Source organism: Lygodium microphyllum, chromosome 15, assembly GCF_053477565.2.
Source record: "Lygodium microphyllum isolate KBCC chromosome 15, Lygodium_microphyllum_v1.1.10, whole genome shotgun sequence".
NCBI lineage: Eukaryota > Viridiplantae > Streptophyta > Polypodiopsida > Schizaeales > Lygodiaceae > Lygodium > Lygodium microphyllum.
The window spans coordinates 104,836,831-104,864,105 of record NC_141149.1 but is presented as its reverse complement, the minus strand read 5'-3'; the positions used below and the strand labels follow the sequence as shown (position 1 = coordinate 104,864,105).

Below are 27,275 nucleotides of genomic sequence, written 5' to 3'. Positions count from 1 at the left end.
CCTTTTGGGATCAAAGTCTAAAATTCCCAGGAATGTCAAAGATTATGATTAGCATTCTGTTTCTCTTTCTTGTTGTACTTTATATTTCCATGATCAATTCAAATTCATTTTCTGATTTTTGTGCTTGATTGGAAGATGACAAGGAACTGATGCATGGCTATGCCACTAATCTCATCTTAGTCTCTATTCGAAGTTGATGGTAACATGCCTTTTTGGTGTGACTTATATACATGCAACTTTGTTGCATGTACCAGCTCTTGGGTGAAGAAAGCGATGATATTGACATAGCAATAGACGATATGCTAGGCAAAACCTTTTGTCAAAAGATCCTTTGGTATTTTCGCAAGGCTGGTTTGGAAGCAAATGGCTTTGGTGTCATTAGAAGGTAAAACTTTTTGCATGTTTTCTGGATTATCGTTTTAACTGTGATACTTGTAAGGTGGATGATTTTAGTATCTTTTGTGCAGACATGCCAAAAATTTCAAGCATATATTTTTTTTCTTTGAATCTTTTTTTAACAAGGGAATGGATTTAGGAGTGCTGGTCTCTGTGCGTTTAGTCTGCAGACTAATACATGGATCTGTGCTTAGTTATCACCTTCCTGATAGGATTTCATTAGAAACTTACCATAGCATATGCAAAGAGGACTAGTTAAGTCACTGTTGTGTTTATAGTGAAAGGCCACCAATTTCAGCTTTTGGGTTAGATGACAGATTCATGGGGTGAAATTACATATAGACTTATAGCATATGTCTATTTCAAGTGTTATATACAAGCAAAAGCTAAAAGCTTATGAATTGGTTTAAATGATAGATTCATGGATTGAAACTACAAGTAAACTTAATGCCTATGTCTATTTCAAGTGCTTTATAGCAAAACTTGAAAGCTTATGAGCGCTGCTCTGCGATTAGCAATCCCATGCAGGCAAAACATCTGGAGGTTGCTAGAATGCAGATATATGGAGTTGACATTGACTTTGTAAATCTAAGGCCGGATCACTATGCAGATAGTAGCCTCGTTTCCACTCTGGTAAGATATGAGAGCTGCACGTGTCACACTGTTTGAGGTTATCAATCAAGCACATAATTTCTCCTGGAATGTTTGCTTGATTTATTTCTATGAAGCAAGATTTCGGGACAGCCACTGAAGATGCCTTCCGGCGTGACCTTACTATCAATAGGTACCGTTTTCTTGCTCATAAGGGATCTCTAAGTGTTTTTTGGAACAGTAAGCACATTGCATACAGATTCTAGAATACAGGGTATACTCGTTCTCAGTGCTTAAGCCTTATGTATCAATGATGCTACATGCATCCATATTTGCATGCATCCCATGCTGTCTCATACCCTTAGCTAGAGATTGGTCATTGTACTTATACATGCTTTTGCAAAAGCATGAGGTTAGTAGGAACGCTTAAGTCTTGTTAGTGTTCTTGTTTATTCTCCTTTCAAATTGTTGCCTTGCTATGGCGGGTTGCTATAATGTACAGTTCTATTAAGTTGTCATTGTGCTTCTACATCGTAATGCACGAGGGGTCCTTCAAGGGTTGGGACTTGCACATTTGCTTTGTTATTAATGATGTAAATAGTTCTGTGTTTGTACAAAAGATGAATTGTTTTCTCATCAGGCAGTTATAGCAAAATGCATAGGATCAGGTATGATTAAGTAACATAAAGAGCAAGATCTTCAATCAGAGCCTCCATCTTTAGCTTTTAATCTTATTCTGGTTGACATTCATATGCACTGAACGAGATAAAGTTGATGAGTTCTTGATATACTCTAAACTGAAGGAGGGAACCTTGTCAACTGTCTCCTAGTTTAGTTAGACCAGGGACTATGTGTTCTCTTGTTCTCTCCTCTATTGAAAGGACAGCCTTAGAAGTGCTGGGTGAACGCTCTCAAAGTGTGATGGGTTTTCTTGTAAACTCTGGGTGCTGTAATCTGTGTGGCCAGTCCACCATGCTAAAATCCTGCTCCTCTTGGCTGCTTGGTCACTGACCAAGCTACTTTTGGCCTTGCAGGCCTTGGGTCTTCAAATCAAATAGAACTCTGAATAAGGCATTCTGCCTGCCCTATGCAGGATTCAAAGAAAGCTCATCAACTTCCAAGCCAGCGGAAATACTATTGCTTCTTCTAGAGAGGTTTTCTGTCTTTGAATACGAGGACATCGTGTTAAAGTTGAAGAGCAGGGCTGCACTTCTGAAATATTAATCCGACTGTAGTGCTGATGCAGATTCATTTTACTCATTGAGTCCAAAGTTGCAAGGAACTAAGTCATAGTCCGTCAGGTTTGTGCAATTCATAAAAGTCCGTCAGGCTTCTCCTCTCAATTTCTGCGGTCTTGGCACTTTCTGTGAATGTGGTTCAAAATGATTCAAGCGCGGCTTAGGACTGGTGGCAGCTTGGTTGACAATATTTTACTCATCGGGCCCTTGCAATGATTGGAATGGAGCACATGATGACGGTGGCTTGGTTGGACGATTTCCCTCCTAATGACTTGCAATGTGTCCGATATGTAGATGTGAAAGTGACTGTTGTGGTTGTGCACTTTATTCTAAATAACCTAAGGTAATGTTAGCCTAGTGTGTGTTGCGGAGGTTGTCTAGGTGCTATGTGCAATGTGTGCCTAGTTCTTGGTGAGTGATGGGTCAAATATTTCAGAATTTCCTTGTTTGTTGTTTTGTTTAGTTGTTGAGTGGGATTGTGAAGTACCTTAAGGGTTCTCTCAATGTTGGTCAAATACAACACATTCTCTTCATTATTTCCGTTTTCAAAGTTAAAATAAACATGAAGTGTGAAATCAAGCTTTCTTCCTTTCAAATGCAATGTGCATGGTGCAAGCAATTCCTCAAAGTATCACAACCATGTCATGCTGACAATATGGCAAGCAAGGATGGCACTTTGATGCAAATACGTAAAGCAAGAGGTGCAAATTGAGAATGTAAGTAAGACAAGTATGAGTGAGCCTTGAGGTGTAGTGTGAGTATTATGGGTATGAGTGAGTGTGGATATGAGTGAGTGAGTATAGGTATGAGTGTGAGTGAGTGTGTGTGAGTGAGGATGGTGAGTGGGTATGAGTGAGTGAAGGTGGTGGTGGAATGCACGAGAATGACCTTATGTGAATGAGCCAACGAGAGTGAACTCCACGAGAGTGAGCTCTAGTGAGAGCAAGAGTGAACTCTGCGAGAGTGAACTCTACTAGAGTGAGCTTCATGAGACAAGTACGAGGGTAAGCAAAAGATTTGATTTGCATTTAATCATGAGCATGTAGTATGGAACCAGTGATGAGGGTAAGCAATCAAGCAATCTTGCTACACAATATGCCCAACAAGAAGAGTACCTTGAGTTTGTGTTTTGTGTTTGAGATTTGAGTTTTGAGTTTTTTGTATGTTGTTTTTTTAAAGGTTTGTATTTTGTGTTTTTTCCTACCCTAATAATGCCTATCTTCACAATCTCAATCCAACAAACTGGTTCCTTCCAATTCGGCCTACCTAACCTAGCCACATGGGTTTCGGAATGCTAGTCAGCACAAACGCGGACGGTTGGAACCCCATTGATCCCATCCACGCTCATGCACAAGCCTCCTATTCCTCCACATGGTAGGAGTGAGAGAACCTTTGGGGTTGCACCGTCCTAGGTCCCGATAGCGGAACCAAAATGTTGAGCCAAATGCACGAACAATCGGGACTTTGGACAGACTTCTATTGTTTCAAAAGTTGTAACTCACTTCAGCGACAATCTCTCACCTTGTCTCTCAACACTCGACTCTAACTAACCAAGCATCATTCTCTCCAACCCAAGAAAGCAAGAACACAAGACTAGCTCGAGTTGTAGTGAACTCACCTAATTGTCCTTTCGAAGGCTTGAAGATGGTTCCATGACTACGATCAACACAATCCAATGTCGTTGCTCCTTTGCATCCACAACCAAGCACACCAATGAGTCGAAGAGCCAATAGAGAAGACGAGAAAAGCAAGACGATGGCGAAGAGCTTCACGTTCACTCGGTCCCTCACTCAACATACCTCTCACTCTCTCCCTCTCAGTTGCTTTCAACACAATGGAAGCAAGATGATAGACAAGAAAGATTGAATAGAAAGCTTGAGATAGAGCTTCCATAGCATGGATGTGCCAAAAGGGGTTAATACAACTGAGACCTCCCACCCTTATATAGACTAAGAATTAGGGTTAGGATTAGTGTGTGTTTTGCTTTTAGGGTTTGCGCCCTTTCTTGGGCGTCCTACTCATTTAGTGGGCTCTAGGCCGGTCAATCCTTGAAGCATGTTTCAACCTTAGCCTAAATAGACCAAGCCTATGCTAATCTAATCACAAATCCATGTGCGCAACACATGCAACACTTGCGGGTACAACAAATACAACTATGGGAGATAAATATAATGTGCACTCGGCTCTCACAAACTAATACATCCATGATAATATGATGATGTCCATAATCCCCTAAAAAATAGTAGCTGGCACTTGTGCTTTCTGCAGCCTTTTCAAAATACTGTTAACACACAATTTGGTGCGTAGTTCATAAAATTGTATACCAGTTCTGTCCACCTATTCTAAAATTTCATCTATGTATGGCCCAAATAGTGTGTTAGCGATTGTCATCCCCTGGCCGTGCCACGTCAGCTGCCACGTGGCAGTCTGGTCGGACTGTACCAGTCGGACCGTACTAGTTGGCTGCATTTAATGCAGCCGACCTGTCATATTTTTCGCATTATTTCAGGCTATTTATAGCCGACAATTTGCACATTGTTCCACACTTCTGTTTGCAGATTTCAGGCTGGAGATTCGTGCAGACTGCAGCGTACTTCGAGATGGACAGCAGGTTGCATCGTCAAGGTGGAGACACGCAGTCCCGCGCATTGCGCCCATGTATATATCTGCATATCTTTGTATACAGCACACCTTATACAGCAGATCTTCATCTTCCACTGTCTCTTTCTCTCTCTCTCTTCTCTCTGTGTTCACTCTCTCTCTCAGTCTTGGTCCCACGCTTCCGCATCGCTGCACTCTGACATGGTATCAAAGCAGTGAAGAAGGGCTGACTGAGTGAAGAACCTACTTGAAGAGGAGATTCCATCGCGACACAAGGCTGCGTTTCCAGCGTTCGAGGGCGAGCGGGAGGGCTGCGCATTGGAACAGGGCTGAAGCGAGCGTGGGCGCGCGGGAAAGAAGTCCAGTTGGTGGATTTGTTGCTGTTTGTTGCTGTTTGAAGAGGAGGAAGGCTGTGTTTTTAGCTTTCAAGTGCAGGTTTTACTTTTTCATCACCTCCGGCAGGTGAAGAAGGTTCGGGACGCAAAAGAAAGAGCCCTAGCAGGCTGCGTTTTCTCAGTCAGAGGGGGCTGCTTTTGCGTTTTTGCAGGCATTACAGGTGAAGATGTCTATAGAGATTGACTTGGAGTTCCAGACGATCATGGATTGGAAGATGCCTGTCTTACCAGCTCTTCCCTCAGATCAAAAGCTCGATGGCGACAATTACCGCATCTGGCGCGTGATGATGTTGGCCATCCTTGAGTCTTACGATTTGGCGGAGCTTGTACTGGAGGAGATCGACCGGCCCTCGGTAAGAGACGAGTCCAAACTCTCTTCCGATGCTCGTGCGGAGTTGGCCAAGGCCCAGTCTCACTGGGACAAACTGAATGCCCGGATTCGTTCTTTTCTTTTTCTGTCTTGTACTACAGCCATGATAACCCACATCGAGCACTTGACGGTGGCTCGGGAGATATGGCTGGAGCTTGACCATATGTATAACCGGATGACCCTTATGAAGAGGGTTTCTTTGGAGGTGCAGATGCGGACCTTGTCCGTGAACAAGTCTTCTTCATTGCGGGAGCACATCAACAAGCTTAGACAGCTTCAGATGTAGGTTCAGAATGTGGGGAAGCCGATTTCCTCCGAAGACATGGCGATCATACTCCTGTCCCAGTTGCCGCCATGATTCGGTGCTTTCTACTCCGCCCTTATTGCTTCGGGGCGTGAGTCTACTCTTCGCTAGGAAGAGTTGGTTCCTATGGTCTTGGACCAAGAGGAACAACTGAAGGGACAGCATGCTTCCAAGTCAGAAGCATTGACAGGTCAAGCCTCTCAGAAGAAGGGGAAGGACCAAAAGAAGAAGAAGGAGGACAACAAGTCAAAGAAGGACAAGGAGAAAGAATCCACATGCCATATTTGTGGTAAGACCGGCCATTGGAAGAAGGATTGCACCGACAAAGACAAGAAGGACACCAACAAGGACTCGAAGGATTCTGGCACAGTGGTTGCACCCTCATCAGCTGCGTTTCTTCATCTAGCAGTCATTGAGGACTCTACACCGAAGGCTTCTGATGTTGCGATGACAGCCCCCCAGGCTCGAGAGTGGATCGTAGACAGTGGTGCCTCCCGGCACATGACTCCTTCATCAGTTGGTGTTGCCCAGTTGCGACCTTCGCGTGGGCAGATTCTCATCGGAGATAGCTCTTCGGTGTCTATTGCAGGACGGGGTGAGATGCAACTTATTCCAGATGGACGTGGTGGTACCCATACCTTAGAGGTGTTGCATGTGCCAGGTTTAGGGTATCATCTACTTTCGGTTTATAAGATTTGTTCACTTGGACTTTTGGTGGAGTTTGACAGTGATTCGGTACGAGTCCTTGATCGTGGATCCCGGAAAGTTCTCTCATCAGGATATGAGGAGAACGGCATCTACAAATTGACATCTTCTATCGCTCTCCCTACTCTTCTTCTTACCTCTCAGACACAATCAGAGCTATGGCATACTCGGTTTGGTCACCTTAACTATGATTATCTTCGGAGGGCGTCACGTGGACAGCTTGTTCGAGGGTTGTCGGACATAGTGGTGAGCCAGCAGCCATGCGTCTCCTGCATTCGTGGGAAGCAGCATAGGGATGCAATTCCCAACAAAGCTTCGCGGTGGTCTACTTCCCCGATGGAGCTTGTATCTACGGATCTTTGTGGCCCTATGTGGAACGAGTCCTTGAAAGGGAGCTCGTACTTCATGTTGATCGTAGATGACTACAGCAAGATGACTTGGGCCTACTTCTTGGCGTTGAGTCGGAGGCTTTCTCCCACTTCAAGGATTGGCTTCTCTTTGAGGAGAACCGATCGGGCCGGCGATTGAAGACCTTGCGCTCCGACAAGGGTGGTGAATTTGTTTCTAATGAGTTTGCTCGTTTTTGTACAGATAAAGGCATTCAGCAGGAGTTTGCTAATACCAACACTCCTCAAGAAAATGGTATTCTTGAACGGAAGAACTGAAGTGTGATCGAGATGGCGCGCACCATGATGGAGCACCGACAGACCCCTCAGTTTCTGTGGGCCGAGGCTGTGGCTACCGCAGTCCACATCCTTAACCGATCCCCGACTTCGGCCGTTGATGGGATGACACCTTTTGAGGCTTACTTTGGGACTAAGCCCAATGTTTCTTATTTGAGGGTTTTTGGGTGTGATGCCTATGTTCACATTCCCAAGACTCATCGTGTTAAATTTGAAGCGGCTTCTTGAAGACAGGTGTTTGTTGGCTATAGCTCTCAGTCCCAAGGCTATCGTTTGTATGATCCTATCAAGCGGGATGTGTACACCAGTCGAGATGTGCGGTTCGTGGAGGTTCCGGCCATAGCAGCGGGTGAGGAGCATTCCGTTCTTGGAGATCCAGGGGAGAGTTGGGCTCCCGAGACAGTTCCTTTGGAGCTAGCGCCTTTTGATTCCGATTCTGTTTCCGATACAGAGTCTACTGTTCCACCGGTCACCCCCGAGAGTTACTACCGGTGGATATCCCAGAGTCTGCAGAGCTGATGGAGAGCAACGAGGAGAGGTCCGGCCTCCTCCTCCTTGGGCCCGTGACACACTCCGAGATTCAGGGATTGAGGGGGTCCCTGAGGAGTGGGGACCGCAGGATGGTCCACGGCGGTCATGGAGGCACCAGGCACATTCTACGGAGCTTGTTTGCTCTAACTATTGTGTGATGACTCGTGTTATGTAGGATCGAGAGCCCACCTCCGTGAAGGAGGCTTTACAGTCTGCACCATGGAAGAAAGCTATGGAAGCCGAGTTGGAGGCTATTGAGAGGAATGGCACTTGGTACCTCGTGCCTCGCCCCTCTCATAAGAAGGTGATTGGCGTCAAATGGGTCTTCAAGACCAAGTACCTAAGCGATGATTCTTTGGACAAGCACAAGGCTTGCCTTGTTGCTAAAGGTTTTGCACAACGCCCCGGGATTGACTGTCATGATACTTTTGCCCCCACTGCTCGTATGGCGACTATTCGAGCTGTTCTTGCCTTGGCTGGCCATAGGAGATGGCCTGTCTACCAGTTGGATGTGAAGTCGGCCTTCCTCAATGGTGATTTGAAGGAGGAGATCTATGTAGAGCAGCCTCCTGGCTTTGGATCTTCAGATGGGTAAGTCTACAGGTTAAAGAAGGCCTTGTATGGCCGCAAGTAGGCTCCACGTGCATGGAACGAGAAGACTGACTCGTTCCTTCAGTCATAGTTGGGATATCGGCGTTCCAAGGCCGATCCGCAGCTTTATGTACACACTTCCGAGGCTGGTTGTGTGCTTTTTGTGTTGTATGTTGATGATTTGATTGTCACAGGTGATCATGCACAGAAGGTCAAAGAGACGAAGGCAACTTTACATCAGACGTTCGAGATGACGGACTTGGGTCTACTCCACTTCTTCTTGGGCCATGAGATTTATGAGTCTCAGAGGGGGATTTTCATCTCTCAGTAGAGATATGTACAGGAGCTCTTGGTTTCCTTTGTGATGGAGGATTGTTGGACCATTTCTACTCCTATGGATCCGAATTGGAAGGCCACTTCACATTCAGATTCTCCCGTGGCGGATGCTTCCCGCTACTGTCAGTTGATTGGATCATTGATTTGGCTCCTCAACACTCGTGTTGATCTTTGTTTTGCTGTAGGTCTCTTGGCGGGGTTCATGACTGAACCTCAGACGGTGCATTGGCAGGCTGCTCAGAGGATACTTCGGTATTTGAGGGGGACCTCTGACTGAGGGATTCATTATCCAGCAGACACAGGTGGTTCGGATATTGTACTTGCAGGTTGGAGCGACTCGGATTGGGCTGGCAATGTGGACCACAGGCGGTCTACTACAGGCTACTGTTTTACCTTGGGTGCAGGTGTTATCTCATGGAGTAGCAAGAAGCAGCCCACAGTAGCCCTTTCGTCTACTGAGGCGGAGTATCGGGCCGCGTCTTCCACCACATGTGAGGCTATGTGGCTTCGGAGATTGTTGGAGGAGCTTGGCTGCCCCCAGACTCGTCCTACTTTTTTGCGATGCGACAATGAGAGTTGCATTGCCTTGGCACGGAATCCTGTTTTCCATGCCCGGACGAAGCACATAGAGATCCAGTACCACTTCATCAGGGAGAAGCTTCTGGATGAGACCATAGCTGTGGAGTACTGCAAGACGGAGGACAATCTTGCAGATTTGTTTACGAAGTCGCTTCCCCAGGCGTTACTTCGGAGACATGCCAGATCCCTCAGGCTTTTGCCCCGTCCAAGCTCTGAGAGGGGGTATTAGCGATTGTCATCCCCTGGCCGTGCCACGTCAGCTGCCACGTGGCAGTCTGGTCAGACTGTACAAGTCGGACTGTACTAGTCGGCTGCATTTAAAGCAGCCGACATGTCATATTTTTCGCATTATTTCAGGCTATTTATAGCCGACGTTCTGCACATTGTTCCACTCTTCTGTTTGCAGATTTCAGGCTGGAGATTTGTGCAGACTGCAGCGTATTTCGAGGTGGACAGCAGGTTGCATCGTCGAGGTGGAGACACGCAGTCTTGCGCATTGCACCCGTGTATATATCTGCATATCTTTGTATACAGCACACCTTATACAGCAGATCTTCATCTTCCACTCTCTCTCTCTCTCTCTCTCTCTCTCTCTCTCTCTCTGTGCTCACTCTCTCTCTCAGTCTTGGTCCCACGCTTCCGCCATCGCTGCACTCTGACATAGTGTCGGTGAAAGTGGATAGCCTTATTTCACCCCCATGGTTTTATTGACTGTATCTAAGATGCCCTAAGGTGTTCGTACTCTGCTAGTCACTATCTCATACAAGGCAGAGATACTCCATTGTATCTCAATGGGCACATTGATGTCTTGCATTTTTCCCATGAGTCTAGCACGGGGCACTGTGTCAAAGACCTCACGAAAGTCTACAAAACAGTAGTAGATCTTTTTCTTGAATGCCTTGTCTTCTTTGATGATTGCCCTCAATGTAAAGATATAGCTAGAGCTGGCCTTTTGATCTTAGGCCATGCATCTCAGCCCATTCACTGAATGCTTGTTCGGCAATAGAGCCATATATTTTTGCTAGCATGTATCCAATCATGATAGTTCAATAGTTACGAAGTAGCACGGGATTTCCACTCTTAAAGAGTGGCACAATAGTATGGTCTAACTAATTGGTTGGAAATTCCTCATAGATTGCCCTCTTAAAGATGTGAGCCAGTGCTGGTGCCAAGATATCACAAGCATGTGTGAAGTGTTCCGCTACTAACCACCATGATCTTGGGCTTTTCCATTTTTCAGTTTCCATCGGTCTGGTTAGTTCTTTTATCAGCTTTTCAGTGTGTTAGAGCACGTATCATTTCGATTACGTGAAAGCTACTTATGGAGCCTGGATCCATATGCAATTCGAGAGCAAGCAACAAAGAAAGATAGAGATCCCCGGAAAGGCTCGGCTTCAAAAACATACATGCAGCTTACGCTTGTTTTAGCTTGGTTTAGCCTTTGGGGTTGTAATATGGAGGCATCCATAATATCACAATATAGATAGTGCATTTGTTCCTTTATTAGCCTTTCATGTCATTTGCAATTTGCTAGTCTTGATGTTGAGGGGAGTGGCATATGCTCTTGGCCAGGAACATCATAAAGTGCGGAGGCATATTCATGCCAATCATCCGGTCTAATAATTTGTATAGGTGGCTGGTTCTCATGCATCCTTTTTCAATGTCCTGTTGCAAGAACATGGAATATATTTTTGTTTCTAGTCTGGTCAGGAATTTCTACTTCTTTTTGCATAACATTTGTCTGAAGAGTGTCTGAGCATGCTTGTGTGAACATATGCCAAATGCCACCTCTCACTGAAAATGTGCTAGTGTCTCTGCACTCATCATCATACCAACCATTCTATGGGGCATTAGCATAGGCCCCTTTACCCCCAGTAACCTCCCACTTAAAGGTGAATGTGCCTCGAGTGAAGAGGGAATTAAAAAAAAAGTGACAAATTACAATGTGTACATAGAGTATGATAGGACAGGAATAGAGGTCATCAACTTCCTAAGGAAGGCAAAACGCTCTACAGAGAGACTTTTCATAAGCAGATCTGCAGGATTTTGGTCAGTTGAGACCTTGACAAGGTCAATAGACTTGTCCTCAATGACCTCTCTGATAAAGTGGTACCACACCTGCGTATCTCATAGTGGAGCGTGTTGGAAAGTATAGGTTGCTGAAGTATGTATTATCTTGTCCAACTGTCCTGTAAACTCATCCAGAGAAGCTTGTGTGTCTAGCTTTCTCAATGCATCTCACACAACAGTGGTGTATATGTGTGAGGTCGCTTCCACAAAATTGTAGCATGGTAATTTTGGTATGTGTGACTGTGCCTCATGTATATGCCCATATTACATTGTGAATGCTACTAACCCAATTGGTTTGTTTGAGATTTCAAAGCTTCTTATGTCAGGTAGCAAGTTGGGTGATCCATTCAAGTAGTCCACTATGCTTGACCCTTTCTTGTTATTTGAGCATGTGAAACCATTATATCCTAGCCACTGTGGTAGTCCACTAAGGATGGCCAAACCATGTGCACTTCCAATGCCAATGTGTTTCATGTTCTGTTCTGTCTCTATCTTGGGTTGAGTTGCCTAATTTCACTTCATCTAATGCAATATCTTTAAACATCTCATTGCTAGTTCCAAAGAAAGCAAATGGGTTGCTTCATGTGTGTGCATTTAAGTCTTTTGCTAGTAAAACATCCCCAATGCTCATAAATCTTATTATGTCCTCATATAGCGGTGTATACAGGGATGCCTCTTTAGGGGCAAACTTAGAGTATGTAGGTGGAAAGTAGCATATGGCAATATATATGTCTCGAGTTCTATTTGTACATAACCTGATCCACATGTATATTGCCTCTGCATCTCTATGTACCACTTGGACTGTCTCTTAGAGCTCTTTTCTTAATAGAGTTGTCACACCTCTTGATCCCCTTGTCCCTCCAGGCCTCCTAGGCTGAGGGTGGTATATGCTTTCCCATCTATATCCCTATACATCAAGTAGATGGTAGTCTTTACATTGGTGTGTCTCTGTATACATAGCAATGTCTATCCTTTTGAAAGTATCCTCAAAATAACGTGCATTTGTCTCAAGAAAGCCATTGCAATTCCATAGTGTGAACTTCAGGGTCTTATATGCTACACACTGTCATGCTATCCTTTTCTTTGCGATGATGATTCCATAGTGTGAACTTTAGGGTCTCATCGGCCGTGCACCGTCATGTTGTTCTTTTCTCTATGATGATGATTCCTTGCACTACTCAATATCGTTGTAAGTGTGAGGATGTTGTAGGTACAAGTGCTAAGGGTGAGCTCACACCCGAGTACATTTAAAGGCACGAGGGCCTTTATTTCCAACAACCTCCCACCTAAAGGCAATGTGCCTTAAGAGGAGGAAAGAATCAGCTAAGTCTAGGTATATACAAAGCTGAAATATATATATCTATCCAACTCCCATCATCTGTCGGCAATGAGCAAACCGCTCTACTGTAAGACCTTTCATGAGAAGGTCTGCAGGATTATCATATGTATGCACTTTGACAAGCTCAATGCTCTTGCTGTCAAGTACATCTCTAATGAAGTGGTACTTCACATGTATGTGCTTTGTCTTTGCATAAAAGACAGGATTCGATGCTAGCATGATAGCACTCTGATTGTCACAATGGAGAATATGTAACTCTGTGATGCCAAGCTCTCCCACCAGACGTGAAAGCCATAAAGCCTCCTTGCATGCCTCGGTGGCAGCCACATACTCTGCCTTCGTAGTAGACAATGCAACACACTTTTGTAGCCTGGAGATACCTCAAAAGTAAACTCACTTTTGTAGTAAACGCATACCCAGAATTGGACTTCATGCAATCTGCATGACCAGCATAGTCTGCATTCGTAAAGCCAACAACAGATGCCTTCTGTGTCCCAAAGCAGATGCACAACTCCTTTGTGCCTTTGAGGTATCTCATAATACCTTTCACTGCATCCCAATGCTTCTTGCCAGGGGTTGCCATGTATCTGCTAACCACTCCCACTTCAAAGGCAATGTCAGGACGTGTAGCAACCATAGCACACATCAAACTGCCAATAGCTGAAGCATATGGTATCTTGGCCATTTCAGCCTTCTCATCATCAGATGTACGGCACCGAGTTTCACATCTGGAGGCAATGGAACCCCAATTGTTTTTCCCCCTCCATATTGAAACGCTGCAAAACCTTGGAGATATACTCCTGCTGAGATAGAGAGAGTAAGCCTTTTGATCTATCTCTGAGTATTTGCATACGAAGAATGTGATTTGCATCACCAAGATCCTTCATGTCAAAGCTGCCATAAAGACTTTGCTTCAGTGAGTCCAAGGCATGAGTATCCCTGCCAACAATTAGCATGCCATCAACATACAAAACCAAGATAATCAGGCTGTCTGCCTTCTTGGTGTATAAGCAGTGATCCACTTGACTTCTATGAAAGCCTTGAGACTGCACAAATGTATCAAACTTATGATACCATTCACTTCGTGCTTGTTTTAGTCCATAGAAACTCCTTTTGAGTTTACGTACCATCTTTTCTTTCCCTTTTTCAACAAACCTTCAGGCTGCTGCATATATATGTCTTCATGTAGATCATGATGTAAGAATGCAGTCTTTACATCCATTTATATGAGCTCCATATTTTCAGCTGCAACCAAGCCCAAAATGGTTCTTAATGTAGTCATCTTGACTAGAGGAGAGAAAATCTCATCAAAGTCAATTCCATGTTCTTGCTTGTATCCCTTTGCAACCAATCTTGCTTTGTATTTTGGTGAGGAACCAGAAGTGACCTTCATCTTGTAAACCCATTTGCATGGAAGTGGTTTCTATCCTTCAGGCAACTGCACCAAGTCCCAAGTGCTATTTTTCTCAAGAGATTCCATTTTTGACAACATGGCTTTATACCATTTCTCGCTGTCCTGTCTGTCCATTACTTCCTTGAAGCAAGACGGTTCACTACAATTTGTCAACATGACATAATCAGTCACATTGTTTGCACCAGGAATGAATCTATCAGGTTGTGTAGGAGCCCTAGACGATCTTCTAATCCAATGATCATAATTTACTGGTAGTTGAGCATTTTCAGCTTGTTATCCTGACATTTCAGCCTGCAAATCAGCCTTAACAGCGTGCTGTCCTGGCTGTTCCTGCACATGTAGTGGCTCATTATCATGGGCAATAGCTGGCTGATCATTTCCAGCATTATTTTTTGCATTTACACGTTTATTTGCAGCTGGTATTTGCTGCTATACAACGGGGACATTTTGTTGTCCAAAAGGTATTTCTTCTCGGAATACAACCCTACGTACCTCCTTAGTTCTTTCGGGCTGTTTATGCATGCGATCTTCCGAGAAGATAACATCATTGTTGTGTACTACTTTCCTTTTCTCGGGATCCCATAATCTATACTCCATTTCACCCTCGTCACCATATCCTAAGAAAATGCATTTACAGGACTATGGCTCAAGTTTGCATTAGACCCAATGTTTCCCAGTTATCTCATTAATAAAAAGAGATATGTATTGCTAAATGATATTCAACACCTTTTTTATGTTAGAGAAGATTATTGCTAGGCAATCCTTGTTGCATAGGGTCAAAATGATAAGAATTTTATAGGTTATGAAGAGGAATTGCTGGCAACTCTTGATGTTGAGGGGGAGAATTTTCAAGATAGTTTTGTTGCTTTGCATTAGTTTTTTGATCCCCCCCCTTCCCAACCCTCCCCCCCCCCACGCAAAAAAAAAAAAAAAGAGTCAAGTAACCCCAAACAAGGGAGGTGGGGTAGTGGCAACTAGAATTAGGGTAGTGGCAAGGCTAGATCCAGCCAGCCACCATCACAACCAGTATTGTTTTTAACTCCAGAGGGCATTCTAACTAGCTTCTTGGATATGAGACTCATCTCGTCTTCGTGGAGACATAAGAGGCTTCGAGCTTTGTCCATATTTGCAAGTTACCTAATGATGAGGCAACCACAGATACCTACTCTATTCGAATGAGCACATGATTTCTTGTTTGGATTGTGGATAGTGGAGTCACCCATAATATGATCTCTATCCAAGACATTTTCGTTCCCCAAGCGGTTGGAATTGGGAATGTTTGATGTGAAAAGAACTCAGTCAAGATCCATGGTCTAGGTTGCGTCAAGTTTTATAATGAAAAGGGCCAATATCTTGCTTTGTTGGACAATGTATATTATATCCCCTAACTTAGGGTAAACCTTTTGTCCATTCAGTAGGTTTGTCAGTTGGGGTGAGAAATCTTCTTAATTGCGACCATAGTGAATGTCATAGACTCTTAAATTAGTTTAGTGATTGCTCTCGGCGAGAGCCACCACACGGGAGTCTTTGAACAATGAGCACCTTTGGCATTATCGGTTTGAACACCTTTGGCATGGCTCACTGTATGAGTTGTCACTTGTTAGATGGTCGAGGACTTCTACAATAAAAATAGTCTAGGGATGTTTGTCTAGCTTTTTAGCTAGGGAAACACCTTGGATTCCATTTCCTCAGCAGACTATTGGGAATAAAGGGCTACCATGCCTTCTATATGTGCACGGGTTTGAATGTACCCTTAGCACTTGTACTTTATATATATCTATCTCAAAAACCTAAAAGAGATATACTCGATTGGGTCCACATATCATGCATCTCTCTCACTCTCTATTGTCTATTGCTGCTTACGTTTTTCTCTCTCTGCCATTGCCATCATTGGCCACCGCATGTGCATTGCGCATTTGACACTTTAAACTCGTATAAGAACGTCGATCATTGTGATTGCACTTCTCGGAGTTTGCTCGAGCTATGCCGACTCATCCCACGCAAGAGAGGAGCAAGTCACCTTTAATTCTGATCAATCTTTAGGTCATGCGGAACACGTAGACTACGTGTAGGTCTCAAATGCAAGTTGCAAGTGGTGCAAGGTGCTAGTCGCAAGTTGCAGTTAATCAGAAGTCAACACAGGTCCGTAGTCACATGTGGCACTTCAGTGGCAGTTCCGAAGCTAGACGATAGTCATGCGCAGCATCCCGACAGTCCACGTTTTTTTTGTCTTGAAAAGAATCATGTTGTCTTTTTCAAAAGATTCATCCTTTGGTAAATTTTGCAGTTGTCATACTCATGTAAGCACATATTGACAAATCTTTGAGATTGTGTATGCATTTACTCTCGAAATTTGGGGCTTCTGACGTATGCTTAGAGATTTTACTTAGCTAAGTAAAATTTGTAAAATATGCACACATTCGGGTCTCAAAAATTGGGGCTTTTCATGTATTTGTGAAAATTGCACAATCACAAGTACAATTTCCTAAAATTTTGACACATTGGACCTTGCACAACTTGAGGCTTTTGCAAAATTTGCAAATTCGGGTCAAGTTTTGTCCTCATATGTACTTGTAGTGCAATTTCAATGCAAATTGAGCACATTGGACCTCTTTTGCCCTTGCCCTTTTCTTTCTTCCACTTAAAGCAATCCCTCTTGAAGTACTTGTTCTTGCCACAATGACGACACTATGTTTTTTCCACGAGGCTTGCTGCGTGCTTTGTTTTTAGACTTGCCCTTTTGTTGGGATGTGCCTCTAGTATACAGTGCGTTGGAAGACTTGCTTGCTGAATTATTTTGTCTATTTAGCTCTTCCATAAGTAAAGAGCTCTCCACATCAGAATATAACATCATGGCATTGGAGTTACTCATTGCTGTTCTAAAGTGCCCCAACTTTCAGGCAAAGTGAATAGCAAAAATGTTGCCTTGAACTAGTCATCAATGTTGAACTCCAAAGCAATCAGCTGCCTGAAAATAGAGTTAAACTGATTCAAACGTACAAACATGGCTATACCTTCCTTCATATGAAGGTCCATTAGTTTTTTCAACCAATAAGCCTTGCTTGTTGCACTTTTCTGAGCATACAACTCCTGAAGTCTTTGCCTCATATCATAAGCAAATTTCAATTTCTCTATGTGGAATGGCAAAGTGTTTGACACTGGAAGCACTATGGTAGAGCGTGCAAGCTCATCTAACTCATCCCACTCATCTTGATCCATGGTTGCTGATTTTACTCCTTTTGGCTTTATGGGCTTTACGTGTTTCTTTTGCACCAAGATATTATAGCACTACTTTTGCCATATAGAGCTTCTTAATGTGCAAAAGATTGCTGCTACCACTATTGTCAGCCATGATTTACAGTCCAAAAGTGACTCAAAAGTCAACAAATGTAAGCCCAACTGTCACACAAATGACCAAGGTACAAAACAAGTACCAACCAGCAATGAAAAACCAAGTAATTGCGGAAATTTCAAATCTGCAAATCAATTCTCAAAGGTATTGAATGCGTGCTGCAGCACACCACAAGCAATTGCAGCCATGTCACGGGCTAGTAAATCAATTTCATGAGAAGACCCTAAATTTTAGCTGCAATTTTTGCTTTAAATGCATCCACGAGCTGAAATTTGACTCACCAATCAAAAGCCCCAAAATTTCTCTATTCAAACTGCTCAAATTACATCAAACATAACTCCCTAGTGGATTGCACAAGCCAATTTAGCCAAAATTTCACAAATTTTGCAAAAGCCCCAAATTCGTCCAAGGTCCAACTTGCTCAATTTGCATTCAAGGACCCAATTTGATCCAAGTTTTGTAAATTTTGCAAAGGCCTCAAATTGTGTTGGGTCCAATGTGTCAAAATTTCCAAAAATTATATGTGTCCCATTGCAAGTTTTGCAATTACATAAAAAGCCCCGATTTTTGAGATGTGAGAGTGTGCAAGAGCCCTTTTTTTAAAAATGATTTCTAAAAAAAAAACGCTTGTTGATAGGTCGAACTACACGCGACTTGCGTTAGCTTGTCGACGATTGCTCGTTGACTATCACTTGAACCGGAGCCGCTTGCGTGCTTGTCGCTTGCCACCTGCTTGCCTACCTGTTGCATGCTACCTGCGTTGTCATGGGTTGCTTGCCTACTTGCCGTGACGTGCCTGACGTGACGTGTTTGATACCTACCTGTCGTGGGCTGCATATTGACTGTTGATTGCTTGCGCCTAATTGCTGGACAGTCTTGTGACCTAACTTAGATTGCCGACTTGTTGTGTCACAACTCAGACAATCTCCGGAAATGCAGTTGAGATGGCCTTCAGCTCTAATATGAGTTTGTGGTGGCCGATGCACAGTGAAGGTTTGATATTTGGCAATGGCAATGGCGGAGAGAGAGAGAGAGAGAGAGAGAGAGAGAGAGAGAGAGAGAGAGAGAGAGAGAGATCTACGGGTGTAGTGAGCTTACCTTGATGCCGAAATGAGTTGCCTCCTCTCTCGTGCACTTCGGTAGCTCCACAATCCAAGTGCAAGCTTCATCCTCAAGCTCCACGCTCCAAGCTTCATAGCCATGAGCAAGATAAGATAAGAGAAGAGAAGAGAAGAGAAGAGAAGAAGAGAGGGGAAGATGGAGAGCTTATCCTCCCCGGTCCCTCACCCTCACACACTCACTCCCTCACACTCTCACACTCCCTCTCTCAAGCACAAGCTCAAGCAAGCAAGCAAGAAGAAGAAGAAGAAGAAGAGAGCCACTTTTGGCCACACACAAGAATGAGCTTCTCATTCACTTTTCAACTTTATATACAAAACCCTAAATTCCTTTTGAGCGGTCATCCCCTTATTCCCTTTTTTACATGGCCGGCCATGGCCTAGGCCCTTTTTTGTAGCTCTTTTAGGTTTTTTGTGATTGTTATATGTAAAGTGCAAGTGCTAAAGGTGTGTTTACACCTGAGCAAGTGTAAAAGGCACGGTAGCCCTTTATCCCCAACATAAGAGACAGTAATATGTAGATAGACATTTTGCAAAATAACACTTGCTAGCCTATTTGCGGGCTCACCATAACAACAAAATCTTTGCCAATAAACTCCACTCCATCTGCCTACTTGTGGCAACAAGTGTATCAGCTGATTTTCCTATTCTTGCAGCATCATGAGATGAAATGAAGTACGTCTCACCTCAAGAGTAAGCAACCACTACATGGATAGACCTTTTGCACGAGCCACTCCATTCATCTACAATGAGTGATTCACCATTCTTTTGCGATACATGTTCTTTTTTCCTAGTTGCTTGCTCCATCACCTGTCTTTCCCTTTTAAGCAATGTGGTACGCAAGGTCTTTGATGAAGGAAGAGTATAAGTTGGGCCATACTCCCAATCTTTGTGCACATTGCTTTAAAATATTTTGACCTCGCAACATTCAATGCAACGTGATTATGAAAAAAGAACTGTGCAACGGCAACATCAACTTCCTTTTTTCTTTGTGGATTCGGAACAACCTCAAGAGTGCACTGTTGCCTAGGAGGATCAAACAATGCTTACTCAACAAATGCTCCTATTTCAAATGCATCTTGAATAGAAGATGTGTGACTAGCATAAGTACTAGATGGTGCATGAGATACCTGAGAGGTCGATTTTGTCACAAATGCAGTAGGGTCAATGGTCGGCAGATGTGGTGCTCTTCTTGCTGAAGACGAGGCCTGTAGCTCTGCATTCTTCTCTGTGAACTCTCTTCTCTTCTCGGGAGTCATGTTGGGGTAATATTGCACTTCTTAGCCTTTAATGCGCAAGAAGTAAGCTCTAACTTTGCTTGTCCTACTTTTGCGACGATACGGGCACAACTTATACGTCCATGCATGAGATCCTTCTCCACTTCTTGGGTGCTCAGCATGCACTTTATCCCACCAAGAACATGCATTGGTCCTCCTATTTCTTCCGCCATGATGATTGCCTTGGCAGGAGTGGTTACCCTGTGCTTGGGATATTGATGCCATGGGATGATGAGGAAGATTGAAACGAGAGAGAGAGAGAGAGAGAGAGAGAGAGAGAGAGAGAGAGAGAGAGAGAGAGAGAGAGCTTATAGCTGGTTGATTCAATGGTGATTGATAGGTCCCAGGTTGTAGGATTCAAAAAGCATGAAGGGTTGGGTAGGCAACGTTTTTTGTTCAACGCAAACTTGAAACTGTTAGGTGCACGTTTCTTGACTGAACTGGTTGTTGCTTATTCCGTGTTTATCTATTCAGGATTCGTGACCTTGGCAAGAGTTGGATCTTATGTCTAAAGATTAAACAAATATATTAATTGTTAGTATTCTGGAGTCAGTTGCCAGTTCTCGTCTGTCACTTCTTGCGCCCCCAATATGATAGGTCCATCCCATGATGTGTCCCTATTCGTCACTTTGTGACACAAGAAAATGTGATGTCACATGCAAATGTGACGCATCTTGTCACGTTTCCGTCTTGGGGAGGATGTCGCGGCACCTCATAGGCTTGTCTTGCCCATTCCTTGTGGCTATTGTAAAAGATGAAGAAGGAGCATTCATCAATGAATCTTGCAACTTTTGCTTACCTTTTATTGAGTTCAAATGAAAAATTCTATCCTCTTCAGGGCTTATGAACCAATATTTGGTATGAAGAGTTCCTTTATCTTTAGCATTGCCAATATCTTGCAGAAAAAAAGAAGCAAATTCAAAAGATTGAGAAGTATTGGTATGCGTATCTGACATAGGACTGAATGAAGGTGGAGAAGTGTATGGAAAAGATGAAAGAGGTACAGATATGGAGATGATTGGGGTAGAGAGGAAAATGGTTTGTACTCCATGCTAGTTTTCATGTTAGGGTGATCACAGTCCTTTGTGGAGATTTCATCCTTGTTGCATTTTTAATCCCAAATTCGTAAGGGATGTTATAACAACGCTACTTGTCGGTGTCATTCAGCTTTATTAAGTTGGCACTCACACACACTTAATTTTCCTCAAAGGTCCTCATGTGCAGCCAATAGAAGTACGAGTTGAGCAAGGCCAAACTTCAAATTTCACCATCTCTCTTGATAGCAAGCTTTTGGGCATTTGGACCAATCATTAGACCGATGCACCAAATCTAAAAGGGAAACTTCAATTTGTTGTTGAACTCAATACATGAGGATGAGATCGTATTCGGCTCCTAAGGTCTCATATAGTCTATGGACTCCATGGTAGTCTGATGTCGGAAGTAGGAGCAAGCTGAGGCTCACTCATCTTGTGTCTCTGTACTCGGCTCGGGAGCATCATGTTGATGTGATGATGATGTGTTTGAAGTCATCTGGCCCTCCTGTTGTTCTTGCTTCTTATGAAGGGCTTTCACATCAAAGGCCGAGGTTTTGCCAAAGAGAACCTTGCTTTGATACATGTGAAGAAATACCCGAATGTAGAAACATAAATGAAATTCTAGGACAAAGCATAAACTCAACAGAACACAATTAGGGTTAGGGTAACTCAGAGACAATGAACACAATGAAGGTCTGAATAAAAGAATGAATATTGAATATACAATGCCCATGTAGCAAACAAACCGTGTAGAGAATGAAAACTATACCCCGAACTTTCATGTCCTGAGGATTGAGTGTCAGATGCATATAGGAGAGAGAAAAACTGCAAACACAGATTCAGCTGATGATGTTCAGCAGCTTGTATGGCAGTGTGCAGATAAACTCAGATCAGAGTGATGACGTGGCAGCCTGCAGCAGCAAACACAGGCTTCCTGCAGTCATCTGGGTTAGGCGGCAGCCAGCAGTCACAAACGCAATAGTGGAGTGCCATGTGCCAGCTGGCTACAGCAGATAGATGGAAAGCAACAACAGCTGGGTCTGGACAGCTGCTATCGGTGGTGTGGGCTGCGTGATGAAGGCTGGAAACAGGCCGTGGATGGATGCAGACAATGTTGGGCGGCCTTGGCTGAGATGTCCTCTGTGAAAGGGGTGTGGTTAGTGAAGCTAGAAGGCTTGAAACTTGCAAAAACGAGATTGGTTTGAATGGAGGGCAGCCTACCTATTTATAGAAAGTTTCGGGACCTTGCACTATTTTAAACTCTCTTGAACTGTGCATCATTTCAGGGTTTTCATTAAGTTTAGCTTTTTTGGGGCTGTTTAAAAGGCTAATTCAGCATGTAATACTTATTTTACCTCAACACAACGCTCAATCTCCTCTGTGAGCACAAATCATGTAGAGCATGGAGATGTTGCTATACACCCTCTTGTGACTCAGAGACCAATACATATCATCAGCATCAATATAATAGAGATCAATATACCAGCTATCATGCTATGTCTACCACAACATTGCCACCTTGTGTGATGTGCTCCTCTATTTGGTGGGTATAGAGTCCAAAGGATGGATGTGAGAGAGGACAGCCCTACTTCATGTGATAGTGCTAGAGACCATATTTGAAAGTCCTATGCATTTGACTTGACTCATCACCTTCTCATATAGAGGATAGATGCTCCAAATCATATCTGGTGGAATCCCAAGTGTATACAAGCTATTTAGTAATCTATCTTTTGGAACTATATCAAATGCTTTGCTGAAAGATTGAAATCCACAAGCAATAGTAGTCTCTTCTTCCTAGCTTTTGCTTGCTTGCTTGATCATGCATCTCAAGGTGAGGATGTGATCTAGTGTAGAGAACCCTTGTTTGAATCTAGCTTTTCTTGAAGCTCTCAACCCCCCTCTCTCTGCTTAGGCTCTCAACTTTACCTCCATCACTGCTCTACAGATCTTGGCCAGTGTTTGGCCAACCATAATGGTCTTATAGTTTCTTGGATCTAGAGGGTCTCCAGATTTGTGGATAGGCGATGTGGTGTGCATGATCCACTCTTTTGGGAAGCCCTCCGCTAATGCCCTATTAGATATAGATGTGAGGCAAGGGGCCAAAACATCTAGTGTGTAAATAAAGTGCTCACTCTTTATACTTGTATGATCTATCCATTGTCCATGCTATAGATGCTTTATGTCCTTCCTCACCATATCCTATGTGAAGAAGGTGGATGTGGTTGGGCAAGGCATATCCCGTCTTGTAGATCTTGTTGAATGCATATCTGGTCTTGTAGATCCTACTTGATAAGTATTGCTAGTCCTGCTGATTGGTCTGTGGTGCCTTGGTGTCTCATGCTGTATCTATAGGCTAACTCTCAAGTGTATCCTTGGAAGTTTGAACTCTAGGTAGGTCCCTCTCTAGACTCTTGTGGGTCTTTGTTATCATGATTATTTCTTGATACTCCGTCACCTCCTCTAGTCTCCCTATATATGTTTAGAGTGAGCTGTTACAATTCCACATTGTCATCTATAGCTCTACAATATCTATCTCATAGGCCACAAGTCCCTTTTCAATTGCCTTGCCATCACATTGTCATCTATAGCTCTACAACATCTATCTCATAGGCCAAAAGTCTCTATTCAAATGCCTTGCCATCAATGGTTACTCAACCACTTTTTCTGGCTTTAAGTATCCTAGACATATTGATAATTGGCCTGACAGTGCCTCACTTGCATTTTAGTAAGGTCATCATCTAATATAGATAGGATCTAGGACCTAGAAGTCCTCATAGGATAACCTTCTTCGTCGTGAAGGGCATTTTGTCCACCTCATATTAGAATCATACTAGAGTGTGCATTTTTTTGTGTATTTTTCCCTATCCTCCAAGCTTTGGCAAAAGGAAGGGGATCCTCCTCTTTGTACTTGAGCTGCATACATTGGGCCTTACCATCTTCTTTGGGTGAAGAGCCCGCCTCTACAGGTAATGCCATTGACTCTCACATTTAGGCATCTTGGTTGTCTCTCCCTTTCTTCCTCGAGAAAGGCATTGCTAATATGGCATTCCTCCTGATGGCTGTCTTTTTCACAGCCAATGACCAATCCCAATGCAGGCCATGTAGGTGATACAGGCCAGTCTTGAGGGCAGGTGGTGGGTGAGGAGACAGGAAGTGAAGGACAAGAGGCAGAGAAGGCAGGGATAAACGGGAAGGTGGTAGCGGGTCTTTTTTGTTTGTTTTGGGGGGTGGAGGGGAGGCTGAGAGGTAGGGCGGGATGGCATAGAACTAGGTAGGGCAGTATTAACTTAATGCGCTTGGATGGTCAGATGAAGCTTTAATAGTCAATAGTTTACTTGTCATATAGCATTGCACAGTGCTGTTCAATTTGGCTGTTAATAGAGAGGAGTATTGTCACAGATTTTGTCACAGGTTGTTTGCTGCCACAATGCTCTCTCTTTATGTTGGCTGGGGTGGGGTTCCACAGAGGAAGTGTATCCTAATGTGCACTATCCATTTTAGTGAGATCAAAACTCTTTTCTGCTCTTGTAATATTTCGGAATTGCATCTGCTTGCAAACTATCTGCAAAAAGGCATTTTCTTAACTGCATCAGGTTGAACTGCACTCTGGGGCAAGAAATTTGACATCTTCATCGTCTCTTACTTTTACTGGGGCTTCTGATTGAGCATACGATTTGTTTTCATAATTTCACTAGTCCCCTTGAATTGTTGCAGCCTATTTTACAACATAAACACAGGAATGGTGGAAGATCCAACTGGAAGAGGTATGTACTTTAACATTTGTACATATAGCTAAAGAATGCATGCATTTTATTCTTACTTCAAATTGCTATGCAGGTTGTAGTCAATTTACCTTGTGTCTTATGTTTCAGGCTTGCCTGATTTGAAGGCTGGAATTGTTGCAACTCCTTTACCAGCAAAGAGTACTTTTATGGATGACCCATTGCGTGTTTTGAGGGCACTGCGTTTCGGTGCGTCAGTTTTTTGAGATAATGACTAAACCAATTTTTGTTAGAAGATCAAACCTCTCTGACTAGGAGAATTATAAGGCTTATTAAGTAATAAAGTATAAAATTTGGACTTGTTGACTTTTTGGAAGGGTCAATCGGAAAGAAAGCAATGATGTTTTACTTGGAAATAATTATTATCAAATGTTAGCTCTATTTTGCCGTCTTCACCCTCCACAGAATTGCAGCCGTTTAGCATATGTATCTTGATCTCCTTCATGTGCAGACATGTCTCTTTTGAGAGTGTGCAGCAGAAAAGAACAAGGACTCCGAGTTAGAAGAGAAGATGGCAACAAGGGAAACACAGTAGGATTGAAGGAAGAAAACTGACTGAAATGGAAGGTACAAGGCTGCAATCTGTCAGCCCCCACATGCAGCACAGAACGCATATATGGAAGCCTTGGGATGAGTCACAAGATGACTAGAGAAAGTTGAAACCCTAAAATGAGCCACCAAGCTGCCCTTGTCACATGCCCAATTGAAGGCGGAAACATGTTGCCTAATGCCCATGATACATTCTAAACTAACTAACTAATTAACTAACTTTCTCTCTCATCAATACAATAAATATACAATGATTAGTGTATCACCACCATTTCCCTTACCACTATGGGTGATTAGGATCGCCACCATGTCCCATACAATAACAATGATCTACCAAAGCTATAACATCATAATATATACAAACAATGATAATCAGCTAGGACCTTGGATATCCAAGCAGTGGGTGATGAAGCCACCACAAATGTGCCTCGGAAAGACACCAATGTCAATGTCGATCGATCTCTGATCACAAAAAATGGAAATTTCTTGAATCTCGATGCTTGTCATTGATGACTTGTAAAAGCAAATTATGACCATGATCTGCCCTTTAATTGAAATGCAAAAGTGTCCCCCCATGTGAGAGCAGACTAAGAGCAACCATGTTCACTATCCAAACCTTCATGGACTTGGAACTCACGTTGGCTCTAGGATTTGAACAACCAAGCTAAGTTGTTGCATGTGGCAAGCCTCCCTTAAGAGTCCACTGCTTCTTCTCTCGAAAGGTTGCTAGTTTCTCACAACCCTTTTAGAGATGCCCCTTCTTGCCATAGAAGAAGCACTTCATCATCATCATCTTCTTCTTGCCACCCATGTGTGTAGCTGGAAATGCTGAAACATCAGGTACTAGCTTGAGACGGTAGCCTTCATAGCCTTATGACAGACTTATGCTCCAGCAACATAGATTGCATGTGAAGAAAACAGACTAAAGTCATTGAGGTTTAGGCCCTCAAGGCATTTGGCCACACCATGAAACTTAGATAGGAGCTTGCAAAGCACTGACCCCACAAGATACGCTTCATGGAGAGCAGCTTGCACTCTCTCTCCAAAGACTCAATGCAATAAGAAGGAGAGGAGTTTAGCATATTTAGAAGCCTTAAAATGTCCTCATGGAGAATTGTTTGTTTGCCTAAGCACCCTTTTACAAGAATGAAAATGATGAAAAGAGAAAGATTTAAACGCAATGATGTATACCTTGCAAGCCATGGCAGACATATTGTCAGCATCAATACTTGGGATGCATGTTGAATACATCCAAGATCCACTATATACTAGAGCTGTCCATAACTGGAGGAGTGAAAGTGCTATCTTCCCCACCGAGTATTGTGTAATGGTTTGGATCTCTATTCTATTGAACCTGATTGAGTTTGATCTAAAGTTGGCTCTAACTGAAAAACATCGAGGTAAAGCTACAACAATTGAGGATGGTCTACTAAGTCACCCTCTTCCATCCCTTTAGCATCCATTGTTGACTAATTATGGAACTTCATCAAATATCTCTTGGACACTTTACCTATAATCTTCATTTCCTTATGTGCCAAAATATACTTGGGTATCAAAATCTCATCTAGCTCCTCAATCTCAGGCTAAATAGGAAAATAGGAGGCACTTTCTGAAATTCAAAATCTTGGGTGTGTAAAATAGGAGGCACTTTCTTGTATAATGGAGCCTTACTAGTGGAACTATATTGTGTATTATTATATACAAACACAATCAAAAGTAATACTGCTCCTATTGTGTGATCTGCTATGATACATAACACCTCAAGAGATCCAAGATTGTGGGGTTTGCTTCTTCAGATTAATCATCTGTTTGTGGATGGAGGGATGAAGAAAACTTCAATGTGATATCCATATTCTCAAACAGCCCCTTCAAAAACAAACTAATCATCGTTGGGTCTAGATATTAATGATTAACTCAGATATGCCATGATACTTAGATATGTGCTACAAACACAATCATGCCATGTGATCAGCCTCAATATTTTCCTAGTCAGGAATTAAGTGCACCTAATTACTGAACA

General features: G+C 43.2%; 1 protein-coding gene across 4 annotated transcripts in view; it reads left to right on the top strand.

Moving 5' to 3' along the window:
- LOC148024857 (CCA tRNA nucleotidyltransferase, mitochondrial-like) overlaps positions 1 to 27,275 on the top strand; it is a 134,768-nt gene that overhangs the window by 44,186 nt on the left and 63,307 nt on the right. For 2 of the 4 annotated variants that reach the window (XM_087694522.1, XM_087694521.1), the window contains exons 2-6: positions 255 to 385; positions 912 to 1,029; positions 1,125 to 1,180; positions 24,639 to 24,688; positions 24,797 to 24,895. In XM_087694522.1, coding sequence (XP_087550648.1) covers positions 255 to 385; positions 912 to 1,029; positions 1,125 to 1,180; positions 24,639 to 24,688; positions 24,797 to 24,895 — 454 coding nt within the window. Of the gene's footprint in view, positions 1 to 252; positions 386 to 911; positions 1,030 to 1,124; positions 1,181 to 24,638; positions 24,689 to 24,796; positions 24,896 to 27,275 lie in introns of those variants that run through there. The other 2 variants (XM_087694524.1, XM_087694523.1) reach the window with 2 other exon arrangements.